The following is a 13961-nucleotide window of genomic DNA, read 5'->3' on the forward strand; positions in this document are numbered from 1 at the left end:
ACGACTCTGACAGGTGACATGTATCTAAGCATCCTGTCTGATCACCTGCCTTCATTGTGCAATCCGAAGGAGTTGGGCAATTCCAGCAGGACAATGCGACACCCCACACGACCAGAATTGCTACAGAGTGGCTCCAAGAACACTCTTCTGAGTTTAAACACTTCCGCTGGCCACCAAACTCCCCAGGCGTGAACATTATTGAGCATACCTGGGATGCCTTGCAACGTGCTGTTCAGGCAAGATCTCCACCCCCTTGCACTCCTATGGATTCATGGTGTCAGTTCCCTCCAGCACTACTTCAGACATTAGTCGAGTCCATACCACGTCGTGATGCGGCGGTTCTGCGTGCACGTGCGGGCCCTACACGATGTTAGGCAGGTGTACCAGTTTCTTTGGCTCTTACCTGAACGATATTTTCCACAGACAGATGCACTTGCAGTTTTAAAGGAATTTATCGACTTATGCATATTTCATTAACTAATTTAAGACGGCTATTAACATACTGCACCTGCATTCTATCAATAATATCTATATTTTTTACTCCATTCAGAGTACCGAAAACAAATGATTCCTCTAATTTTTTCGTTGGTCCAACGGATAACATGGCACTCAAAATAAAATACTCTGAAATCACTACAAATACGAGGGGCGACCCAAAAATAACTGGAATTTCTTTCTAGAAAGCATATACTTTATTGTTTTCAAATACAACCTTAATCTCCTTCGAAGTACTCTCCATTAGCATTAATACACTTGTCCAAACGTTTATTCCAGTATTCGAAGCACCTTTTAAATTCGTCCTCTTTGATACTTGCTAGCACTTTTATTACATGGCGTTTTACGTCTTCCATATCCGCAAAACGCTTCGCTCTCAAGTCTCTTGTCATCCTCGGGAATAGGAAGAAGTCCGAGGGTGCTAAATCCAGCTAACAGGGCGCGTGGGTCAAGGTAGTCGTCTTCGTTGAGGCCAAAAACTGGCGATCGCTGAGAGCCATGTGTGCGGGAGCGTTGTCATGATACAGGAACCACACGCCAGAATCCCACAAATCCGCACGTTTTCGCGACAAACTTCTACGAAGCCGTTTCATAACCTCCAAATAGAATTGTTGGTTTACTGTCTGGTTTTCAGGGACAAATTCAGAGTGTACGATCCCTTTGATGTCAAAAAAACATATCATCATTGTTTTCACATTCTATTTCCCTTGTCAAGCTTTTTTTGGTCGAGGTGAGCCAGGTGACTTCCATTGTGATGACTGTTGTTTACTTTCTGGATCGTACCCGTAGCACCATGACTCATCACCTGTAATGATTTTGTTGAAAAAATGTGGATTATCTTTGAACGCGTCCTTCATTTACAGACAAGCTTCAACGCAATGAGTCCTTTGATCTCTGGTAAGAAGCTTCGGCACGAATTTTGCTGCCACTCTTCGCATCCCCAAATCGATGGTCAAGATGCGCTGAATTGAGCTCCAGGACAACCCGGACAAGTTCTCGAGTTGGTCAATTGTCCTGTGTCGATGTTCAGTGATGAGATCACGGATTTTGTCGATGTTGCCTTCGCTTCGTGCAATTGAAGGTCCACCGGAACGGGTTTGATCTTCAACCACCATTTCTCCCTTTTTAAACCGAGAAAACCATTCGTACACTTGCGTTTTACTAAGAGGCTTTGTAGGCTATCTGAATCATCGCAACAGTTTCTGCTGCATTCTTGCCGAGCAAGAAACAAAACTTCACTGCCGCACGTTGTTCGTAAGAACTAGCCATTTCCTCGTGTCACGTCTGCACTCTGCGCACACTCAAAGAACTGCCAAAGAAACCATACTTCTCACTGTTGGGTGACGCTGCGTGGCAGAATGACTCAGCAGAGTTCCTACTACAACCTTCTGGCGGCGCAACCTGCTACTACAAGTACACGATGTGCAGCATTACGATTCGGGTTACTTTTGGGACCCCCCTCATACAGCTATGCCCTGGGCCAATACAGCTAATGTACAACTGCAACAGTGAGATTAATCATATTACTGTTGCTAACTAAGGAGCAGAAGAAATTGTTTTTACTTATTGTCCGGCCCTCGTAATTAGTAAACAGTAACCCTTGAAAATGAGATATACTGACAGGAAGAGAAGCGACGCTGAAGGTATATGATCGCACAGGCTGGTGAGCGTGGAGTCGCTGGGCGGCGCAGCGCGGCAGCTGCGCTCCCTACAGCTGCGCGGCAACCGCCTGCAGCACGTGCCGGCCGCCATGCTGCGCGGCGCCCGACTGCTGCGCCACTGCGACCTCAGCAGGAACCACATCGCCGCCGTGGACGAGGACGCGCTCGCCGACACCAGGTGCGCTGCAAGCTTGCTGGCAACCACAGTAACTGCCTTTGTGTGGCCAGACTGGAAAATGTTAATATCCGCCTGTAGCCTCCCCCTCACTTATCGACCTTAATGACAGTGAAAAATGAAACCGCGTGTACCTAATGGTAATTTTGGAAAAGCAATCGTCACCGAAGTTAACCTGTCGGTAAAGAGGGAGGAAAGGGTTACATCTAAATGAAAGGAAAAATGCAAGTGAAACTGGTGGAAAATAATTTTGAAATAGGGATAAAGTTAATAAAGAAAGTAAATGTGCGGCCGTTACGTTAACAATCAACTAGCGGTAATTAGATATTTGAGATTTGGGGGAAATTACGGTCGCCAGTCCTATGGACAATTACTATAATAACTGAAAAAGAAAGGTTATTACACATATAATTAGCACTAGAGGCGTGGCAACTGAAGGTTGACACGTGTAGTGTGAAAACTGAAAGTTTGTCAGAAGTAATAAATTTCGCTACACTTAATTTAGCAAAAGAATTAATGAAACCGGAAAATCGAAAGCAAATTTAGTGACTGAAGTTAATAGTGAGCTTTCTTTCTGAAGCACATCGAAATACATTTAGTCTTGGACTACCTCAACAATCATTTCTAAAGCTACTTGAATCTACGCAATTTAGAAACAAGAGATTTAACTTTGAACTTGAATTAAACGATTCTGAACAATTAACAATAGTAAAATTTAGTACGTACCAAGCTGAGCTGCAGTCACAGGTAAGCTAAAATACGGTAACAAAACTCGCACTCTTAATTTGTGCTTGTGTAATCTAACTATTGTAGCCAGCTAATGCTTGAATTGAACTTTGAAATTAAAGCAGTGAAATGGAATTATGCTGGCGTTTGAATTTCAACGACACTCGGGTTCATTTCGGAAAAGGAAGGGACCCTGCTTGGCAATGCAATTGGGACAATGAGCAACAAAGATTCATGCTAAGTTGCTGTAATTTTGCGAGGCAAATGGAACAATTTGAAAAGCTGAGGTCTGCCATACAGTTCTGAAACTTTACGTGCTTTTAGTCTTCCTTGTTGGTTGATTGAAGGTTTGAAGCCGTCGATCGAGGAGGTGGCGACAGTCACTCATTGTCAGCCGTCGCTGTTGCAGAAGCTGGATGTTGGCGCGCCTTCTTCTCGACACGGTCACCAGGCGAAACGGGCTCTTGATGTGCGCCAGCTAATGCTTCCCGTCCGCGACACCATGTCAGAAACTATCATCGCGAGTCGAGCCCAATTACATGCTGCCAAACCCCGAAAGCGCGGCAACTCGCGGGAGCGTCACACAACACACCTGCTCCACTCGCTAGTCCAGCCAGACTCTCTCTGCCCGCGCTCCACGCGGCAGAGTTAACAGTACCAAAGATCCTACACACTTTGATTCTTCACACGACCCATCGATGTAATCGTTCGATAGCAGTTTTCCCTAGGCAAGACCCAGCGTAAAAATACAAATAATATTTACGAAACAAACCAATTATACATCGACATAAATGCATAAATATATATATATACAAATAGTAAAACAATTACAATACGTAAAGACACAGAAATGTCATATCTTGAGGTAACAAAACAAGGAAAAAAAATAATAGTACAATAGATGGAAATAGGAGGATATGCATTTCCGGCGTTACACGCCTTCTATGGAACACGTGAGGCAATACTGACCCTACGACTTATCTTAGAAGCTAGATTAAGAAAAGGCAAACCTACGTTTCTAGCATTTGTAGACTTAGAGAAAGCTTTTGGCAATGTTGACTGGAATATTCCCTTTCAAATTCTAAAGGTGGCAGGGGTAAAAAAAGGGAGTGAAAGGCTGTTTACAATTTGTACAGAAACCAGATGGCAGTTATAAGAGTCGAGGGGCACAAAGGGGAAGCAGTGGTTGGGAAGGGAGTGAGACAGGGTTGTAGCCTCTCCCCGATGTTACTCAATCTGTATATTGAGCAAGCAGTAAAGGAAACAAAAGAAAAATTTGGAGTAGGTATTAAAATCCATGGAGAAGAAATAAAAACTTTGAGGTTCGCCGATGACATTGTAATTCTGTCAGAGACAGCAAAGGACTTGGGAAAGCAGTTGAACGGAATGGACAGTGTCTTGAAAGGAGGATATAAGATGAACATCAACACAAGCAAAACGAGGACATTGGAATGTAATCGAATTAAATCGGGTGATGCTGCGGGAATTAGATTAGGAAATGAGACGCTTAAAGTAGTAAATGAGTTTTACTATTTGGGGAACAAAATAACTGATGATGGTGCAAGTAGAGAGGATGTAAAATGTAGACTGGCAATGGCAAGGAAATCGTTTCTGAAGAAGAGAAATTTGTTAACATCGAGTATAGATTTAAGTGTCAGAAAGTCTTTTCTGAAAGTATTTGTATGGAGTGTAGCCATGTATGGAAGTGAAACATGGACGATAAATAGTTTAGACAAGAAGAGAATAGAAGCTTTCGAAATGTGGTGCTACAGAAGACTGCTGAAGATTAGATGGGTAGATCACATAACTAATGAGGGGGTATTGAATAGAATTGGAGAGAAGAGAAATTTGTTGCACAACTTGACTGGAAGAAGGGATAGGTTGGTAGGGCATATTCTGAGGCATCAAGGTATCACCAGTTTAGTATTCGAGGGCAGCGTGGAAGGTAAAAATCGTTGAGGGAGACCAAGAGATGAATACACTAAGCAGATTCAGAAGGATGTAGGTTGCAGTAGGTACTGGGAGATGAAGAAGCTTGCACAGGACAGATTAGCATGGAAGGCTGTATCAAACCAGTCTTTGGACTGAAGAGCACAACAACAACAAGGTGTTAACCCTTTCGCCGCTGTGGACGTGTGTGCACGTCCTGCTACGGCATTGCCCAGTTCCTGTCAACGTGCGTCTCCGTGCTACTTGGGTTTTTCCGCAATACTATGGGCCTTCGCTGCAGATGAATTACTTACATATCTCGATTAATATAAAAATTTCGAGTATTTATCATACAGCATATTTCCTATCATTTGCAACAAATCTCGTTTCGATATCTTGAATCGTTTGTGAGGTATGATGATAGTTATGATCACATGATTCTCAATGCACAGAGACGTGAATGTACATGAGACGCCCGACTATCCAGCGGATATAAAACCCAATAACTCGAGAACAAAATGAGATCCCATTCTGCTCTCAATTTTAAATAAAAGTTCAGTATAATTTACTGAAATGTTAGAACCAAAATCAACCATATTGAGAGTTTAAGCAATATGTTTTTATCTCTGCAAAATCTGTAATATTTTGCACAATGTTTTACTTAATTTGTTACAGCGCAGTAGCTATGGCATATAACAAAAACAAAATCAGTCCTCATTTCAGCAAAGATATCAGATGGTACGGTGTGAAAAACCAAATTTTTTCACCAAATAGTTTTCGAAAAATCGGATAAGTGTTTCATATCGGCGGAAGGCCGTCTTACTGCACAGCCATAACGAAAGTTGCCCTCACCACGTAATGTAGAGAGCATGTCTGTAGCAGCGGAAGGATTACGTTTTTTCTGAATACAATCAACAATGTGACTCAGCCTCCGTCGCCTAATGGATAAGATAGGAAATTATTCCCCAGCGAAAAACACTGCAGCCAGGTTGGTTCGTTGGACGCTACGTCTTCCACAAACTATAGACAATGCACTTTAACAGGGCTAGTTGGCCCCATGGAGGACACATTAGACTTTTTGGAACGTATACAAGAATCAAATGAACGAATTACAATAAAACTGCTTCATGGTGAAAATATATGATATTACTGCTAAAAGGTCATAAAAATAAATCAAAGTAAGGCACTTTAAATCATTAATTACATTTTATGAAAGTGCTTAAAATGATATGTTCCCAACGCCACACACAGTGAAGAGGGACAAACAATGCAAATGTGAACACACACACAAAAAGAAATAGATGAGTAATATCAGAGCTTTTACAGGTCTTCAAAATAACAATTCACTGCTCTCTGTTGAAATCTTGTCCTCATTGTGGCTAATACATTGGGCACACCATAACGAAAATTCTGAATGCTACTTCATGAAACCCCCAAAAAATGTAGTGTCTGCAGTTTTCTTGTTCCTGTTGAACTGATATTCTGCTACATCAAAAACTAATTTTAAGAATTCTTATTGTTTGTGGACAAAAAACAATTGCCTAAATGTTTAAGATGTTTCAGTAGCTCATCTTCCAACTAATCACTGAAAGTAATTTGATCTAATCAATTTTGTACTTTACTACCCAGTGGCGGCTTCTGTGAAAGAGCGCAAGAGCTTGTGAAAACCCTAACTTTCGACGCCCTGCGGATTTATTGGTTATTTTTCTTTGAATGCTGTTCAGCGTAACACTGATGCTGCAATGTGAAAGATACGGCACTTAAATCTACTGCGCTACTCCTCTTCTACACTCCGTGATACTTGGTATCAGGATCAAGAGCACACCTTCAGTTGTGCACGTATTAAGGAGCTTTTGCGCATGCGTAACTCGTTTGACGTAATTGCCATGTGCGCCAAATATTGTGACACGGATTTGATGAACAACGTGCACGGTTCACGATGTGCACAGCTGACCCTTGCCTCTCAACTAGAAGTTGAGTGCCACCAGGTGGTAGCCCACTGTAGCAGACTTTCATCCCCGTTCGCTCAGCATAAATCGTGCTAGATGACAGCTCACTCCTCAGGTATGATAATTCACTCATTATATACCATAGTAAAATTAGACTGGAAGACAGTATATGTTAAAGTTGTATTGACAGTAAACCTATTTTGTTGATTTCTGAATGGGTTATAGTATATTCAGTTATGAATTTTATCGTACAGAAATACATTTGAGGTGCTTAGAGTCATGTTGTTGTGGTCTTCAGTCCTGAGACTGGTTTGATGCAGCTCTCCATGCTACTCTATACTGTGCAAGCTGCTTCATCTCCAAGTACGTACTGCAGCCTACATCCTTCTGAATCTGCTTAGTGTATTCATCTCTTGGTCTCCCTCTACGATTTTTACCCTCCACACTGCCCTCCAATACTAAATTGGTGATCCCTTGATGCCTCAAAACATGTCCTACCAACCGATCCCTTCTTCTAGTCAAGTTGTGCCACAAACTCCTCTTCTCCCCAATCCTATTCAATACCTCCTCATTAGTTATAGAGTCATAAGGGCCCAAAACACATCACTGTCCACTGTAAGATTGTAGCATTTATTCATGCTTCTGAAATCTGTTGATCTTGCGGTGAGTCAGATTTTCTGTTCTGTATATATGAAACTTCTCCAAAAGCTGTATCACTAGTTTCTCTGACATTCACTTAAATGTGGGATCGACGGTGATGTCCATTACGTCCTTATGGATCTCAGCGCCTTATTTGTATTCTAGTCAAGTGACCATTTTAGTAGACATTAATGTTTGAATTTAATCGTTTCCACAAACGGCACTTTGTGTTTGGAGTTGATTGTTTACTGTGCGCAAATCGGTTTTCGTTTGCAGTGTGAACATGAACTATGTTGAATCTACTGTAAATTCTAAACGAAAAGTAGAGCTGTGAGGACGGGTCGCGAGTCATGCTTGGGTAGCTCAGTGCACTGCCGGCGCGGTAGCTTAGCGTTTTCGGTCAGGGAGCTAGCTGGTCTCTCTGATAAAAAACTGACTGAAGGCATCAACAACAAACTTCAGCGGATGTCATGTGACATCCGCTAAGACCAAATACAACGAACAAAATGCAAAAAAAAAGAAGAAAAGTAACAGCATTTGCCTATGAAAGGCAAAGGTCCCGAGTTCGAGACTCCGTCTGGCGCAAATTTTTTTATCTGCCAGGACGTTTTATCTCAGGGCACAATCCGCCACGGAGTGAAATTCTCATTCTGGGAACGTAAAAGTAAATTACCATGAAAATTTAGCCGCAAAGAAACTAGGGCATCCGAGAACATATGCTTCGATTGAGAGAGTGAAGAAATAAGTCTTACTACGAGGGTAAAACAGAACTCTGTTTGTGTGGCAGTTGGTCACACTGTTATGAAGAGTGCTTCACGCGCTGTGTGTAAACATGTGCACGCCGCGCTGAGGCGCTCAGTCTTGGCTTGGCAGCCGTTCAGAATAGAACTCCCGTGGGATGTCACCGCCAAGTGCGAATTGCGCGCAGTTATTCGGTTTTTGAACGCAAAGGGCATTGCGTCGATTGAAGTCCATCGCCAATTGACGGGAGCGTATGGGCAAGTCGTGCATGGATGTCAAAAATGTTCGTAAGTGGTGTAGAGAGTTTGCAGCTGGACGGACCGAAATTCACGACGAACAAAGGAGCGGGAAACCGTCAATTTCTGAGGAGACAGTGTTGAAGGTTGAGCAAAGCATGCGTGAAGATCTGGGGATCACCCTGGATGATATCCGACGTTGGTTCCTGAGGTTTCCCGAAGCACCGCTCACAGAATTTTAACGGAAACACTGAACTACCGGAAGGTGTGCGCAAGATGGATGCCACACATGCTGACTGAGGACCACATGCGGCAACGAGTTGATGCTTCCCGCGCATTTCTTCACCGCCTTGCAGCCGAACAGGACAACTTTCTGGACTCCATTGTCACGGGTGACGAAACCTGGGCATACCCTTTTTACACCTGAGACCAAGCAACAATCACGTCAATGGCGGCATCCTTCTTCGCCAAAGCCGCGGAAATTCAAACAAACACAGTCTGCCGGTAAAGTCATGAGAACCGTTTTTTGGGATCGGAAAGGGGTATTGTTGGTCGACTTTATGCCACTGGGAGCACAATTAACGCTGACAGGTACTGTGAGACTCTGAAAAAATTCAAACGGGCAATTCAGAACCAGAGAAGAGGAATGTTGAGCAAGAGCGTACACATTCTCCATGACAACGCTCGTCCACACATCGCTCGGCAAACCGTTGCTCTCCTGCAACAGTTTCAGTGGAACACAATCCCCACCCACCCTATAGTCCTGACTTGGCGCCCAGTGACTATCACCTGTTCCCTAGGTTAAAAGAACATTTCGCCAGAAAGCGATTCAGCTCCGATGACTAGGTGAAAGAAGAGGTTCATAACTTCCTGAACAGTATAGCGGCGAACTGGTATGACATGGGCATACAAAAATTGCCACAACGTCTACAAAAATGCATCGACAGAAACGGTGATTATGTCGAAAAATAGCTAAATGTTCAAGCTGTAAACTGCCATTGTGGAAATAAACAGGTCCATGTACTTATAAAAAAAATAGGCCACCTTACTTTTGGGATTACCCTCGTACAAGCGAACATTTAACAAGGAAGTGTACAGTTAGCACAAGTTGTTGTGCGGATGCAGCATAAGAATATCTGGTTTTTAGCCCACAAGTAAATTCGTGAACTAATACATCTGTTATGGATCTTGTACGTTTGTCCGAAAAAAATGGAAAAGCACGAAAACTCCCACTTACACAAAAATGTGAAACGGAGAGTTGCGGAAACTTAATGCATTATTTCGTTATTGCCCTGAACTGTACTTAATTATCTGTCTGGGCAGGTATTTGTTTCGCTATATTCCCCTGTGGCGAATTTCGCACATCTGCAGTTGAAGAAGCAGTCGCCTAGGCAGCTGTGGGGTCACTGGGGCCCAGTATCAACTGAAAGGGCTGGGTGCTGTGTTGTTCTCATCATCATCCCATCACCACTGACGTGTAAGACGCCTGGACGGCGTCACATAAAGATACTTGCACCCAGCGGCGAAACGCCACACAACAGAGATAGAGAGTCAAAGTACTCGCAATCCTCTTGCATTTCAACGTATTTCCCGAAGTGGAAAGCATTTGGTGAGCCTCATCCTCGGAGTCTGCAATAGCATGATAAACGGATTAGTTTCCACGCTTGATAACATCCTTAATTAGCGGCATCACTAACTCGAATGACTGACTTCCTCCTGCTCTGCGGCTGGTTACATTGCCGTATTCATAGTTCCTCAGGAAGGGCACTTGAGTGGCCGGCAGTCAAAAATATGTTCAAATGTATGTGAAATCTTATGGGAAGTAACTGCTAAGGTCATCAGTTCCTAAGCTTACACACTACTTAACCTAAATTATCCCAAGGACAAACACACACACCCATGCCCGAGGGAGGACTCGAACCTCCGCCGGGACAAGCCGCACAGTCCATGACAGCAGCCCCTAAGACTGCACGGCTAATCCCGCGCGGTGCTGGCAGTCACATGATGTAGTTACCGCCGCTTGTGGCACAGCTGCGAAATCTACACTATGTGATCAAAAGTATCCGGACATCCTCAAAACCATGCATCTTTCATATCAGGTGCATTATGCTGGCAGCTACTGCCAGGTACTCCATATCAGCGACCTCAGTAGTCACTAGACATCGTGTAAGAGCAAAATGGGGCGCTCCGCGGAACTCACGGACTTCGAACGTGGTCAGGTGATTGGGTGTCACTTGTGTCATACGTATGCACGCGTGATTTCCACACTCCTTAACATCCGTATGTCCACTGTTTCCGATGTGATAGTGAAGTGGAAACGTGAAGGGACACGTACAGCACAAAAGGGTATAGGCCGACTTCGTCTGTTACTAACAGAGACCTCCGGCAGTTGAAGAAGGTCGTAATGCGTAATAGGCAGACGTCTATCCAGACCATCACACAGGAATTCCAAACTGCAATAGGATCTACAGCAAGTACTATGACAGTTAGGTGGGAGGTGAGAAAACTTGGATTTCATGGTCGAGCGGCTGCTCATAAGCTACACATCACGCCGCTAAATGCCAAACGACGCTTCGCTTGGTGTAAGGAGCGTAAACAGTGGACGATTGAACAGTGGAAAAACGTTGTGTAGAGTGACAAATCACGGTACACAATGTGGCAATCCGATGGCGGGGTGTGGGTATGGCGAATGCCCGGTGAACGTTATCTACCAGCGTGTGTAGTGCCGACAGTAAAATTCGGAGGCGGTGGTGTTATGGTGTGGTCGTGTTTTCCATGTAGGGGGCTTGCAACCCTTGTTGTTTTGCGTGGCACTATGACAGAATTTGATGTTTTAAGCACCTCCTTGCTTCCCACTGTTGAAGAGCAACTTGGGATGGCGATTGCATCTTTCAACACGATCGGGCAACTGTTCATAACGCACGGCCTGTGGCGGAGTGGTTACACGACAATAACATCCCTGTAATGGACTGGCCTGCACAGAGTCCTGACCTAAATCCTAGAGAACACCTTTGGGATGTTTTGGAATGCCGACTTCGTGCCAGGCGACACCGACCGACATCGATAGCTCTCCTCATTGCAGCACTCCATAAAGAATGGGCTGCCATTCCCCAAGAAACCTTCCAGCACCTGACTGAACGTATGCCTGCGAGAGTTGAACCTGTCATCAAGGCTAAGGGTGGGCCAGCGCCATATTAAATTGCAGCATTACCGATGGAGGACGCCACGAACTTGCAAGTCATTATCAGTCAGGTGTCCGGATACTTTTGATCACATAGTGTACAATGTCCAAGGTGTCTGCTATCGATGCATCTTCGTCCGTAGATGGCAAAGTTATAAGAATAATGCTGATATTGTAGAAAAGAAGAGTGCATATTATGGTCGTTTAGCAATGTTTTTGTCAATCTGATAAGTTTTTATATTCCTATTATGATATACCCGCCTCCATAACTGAGATGGCTAATGCACGCCTGTGCCAATGTCCTGGATTAAATTCCTAACCATTCCATAATGTCTCATGAAGAGAATGCATGTGACAATGCTGATAGTGATCCGTTCATCGGATGGGAACTTTAAGCTCGGCAACCCGATTGGTGCTATTCGAGAGGACTAGGGTATGTGCTCACTGGGCCTCATCCTCTCCCATCTCTTCATCCAGAACAACATAAACCCAATACTACAGTAGACAGGCTCTCGTCATAGTCGATCACACGACACAGACACACTTGATACTTAATAACAGGACAGAGGAAAGCAACAGCTAATCACCTCGACTAGGATGTTGCCAAGAGCGGCAATGCAAGATCCGTGTATATGATACGCTGTACTCATTCCCTGAGTATGGAACCCTGTAAACTTTTTTGATTAATGACATGCAACTGAAATTTAGTAACCAGCCGACAATCCATTTATAGAGCTGCAATCATTGTGTCTGTCAATTTGAATAGGTCCATAAAGGCAGTATGATACTCTAATAAATGATCTTGTTGCAATGGGAATTATTTCCGTAAATGGAATCCCCAGCGTAGTTCAACTGAGACAGACCTTCCATGTTATGCCCTGAACAAAAAACTTGCTAACAGGGAACTTACAATTCCTTTCAACAGTGACACCTTAACTCACAATAAAACTCCTAAGTATCTAGGAGTTACTTTAGACGAGCATTAAGCTATAAGGAACACGTGAGAAGGACAGCTGCAAAACTCTGTATCTGAAATAACATCTTACGGAAACTATATATGGCACCAAACAGTGCTCTCCGTCAAGTACGTTACGAAGAACAGCTTTAGCTCTGGTTCATTCAGCAGCACAACACCGTTGTCCTATCTGGATTAATAGCACCCACACAAGAAAACAGACATCAAACTAAATAATGCAATGCACATGACTTCATGCGCGAGTAGGACCACTCTCTCCATCTAGTTACCGGTCGTAAGTGATAAACACTGTGATACGAAAGATCATAAGATAGCGATATCCGTATATACAGATCACGGTACACAAGGTATAAAAGGGCAGTGCGTTGGTGGAGCTGTCATTTGTACTCAAGTGAGGCATGTGAAGAGGTTTCCGACGTGATTGTAGCCGCACGACGGGAATTCACTGACTCTGAACGCGGAATAGTATTTGGAACTAGACGCATGGAACATTCCATTTCGGAACTCTTTAGCGAATTCAATATTCCGCGATCCACAGTATCAAGAGTATGCTAAGAATACCAGATCGCAGGAATTACCTCTCACCACGCACAAGGCAGTGGCTGATGGGCTTTACTTAATGACTGAGAACAGCTGCGTCTGCATAAAGTTGTCAGTGCTAACAGACAAGCAACAATGCGTGGTGTAGCCACAGAAATCAATGAGACGTACGACGAACGTATCCGTTAGGACAGTGCGGCGAAATTTGGCGTTAATGGACTGTGGACCGTCGCGAGTGCCTTTCCTAACAGCACGACATCGCCTGCGTCGTCTCTCCTGAGCTCGTAGCCACGTAAGTTGGACCTTAGACGGCTGGAAATCCGTGGCCCGGTCAGGCGAGTCCCGATTTTAGTTGGTAAGAACTGATTTCGAGTGTGGCGCACACCCTACGAAGCCACGGACCCAAGATGTCAACAAGGCTCTGTGCAAGTTGGTGGTGGCTCCATAATGGTGTGTACCGCGTTTGCATGGAATGAACTAGGTCCTCCTTTATGTTAGGCTACTTGGAGACCATTTGCAGCCATTTATGGACTTCATATTCCCAAACAATGATGGAATTTTTATAGATGACAATGCCTCATGTCACTGTCCCACAACTGTTCGTGATTGGTTTGAAGCACATTCTGGACAAATGATAATTAATTGAAATCCTCAGCTGCCGACAGATGTTTTTGATATACCTCGATGGGGTCAGCTGAAAACGTGTGCCCCGA

General features: G+C 44.0%; 1 protein-coding gene across 1 annotated transcript in view; it reads left to right on the plus strand.

Moving 5' to 3' along the window:
- Positions 1-13961, plus strand: part of LOC126456642 (protein artichoke) — a 368100-nt gene that overhangs the window by 305109 nt on the left and 49030 nt on the right. The window contains exon 10 of the mRNA XM_050092386.1: positions 2155-2334. Within this exon, the coding sequence (XP_049948343.1) occupies positions 2155-2334 (180 nt within the window). The remainder of the gene's footprint in view (positions 1-2154; positions 2335-13961) is intronic.

The sequence above is a fragment of the Schistocerca serialis genome, chromosome 2 (assembly GCF_023864345.2).
Source record: "Schistocerca serialis cubense isolate TAMUIC-IGC-003099 chromosome 2, iqSchSeri2.2, whole genome shotgun sequence".
In the NCBI taxonomy this organism is placed as follows: domain Eukaryota; kingdom Metazoa; phylum Arthropoda; class Insecta; order Orthoptera; family Acrididae; genus Schistocerca; species Schistocerca serialis.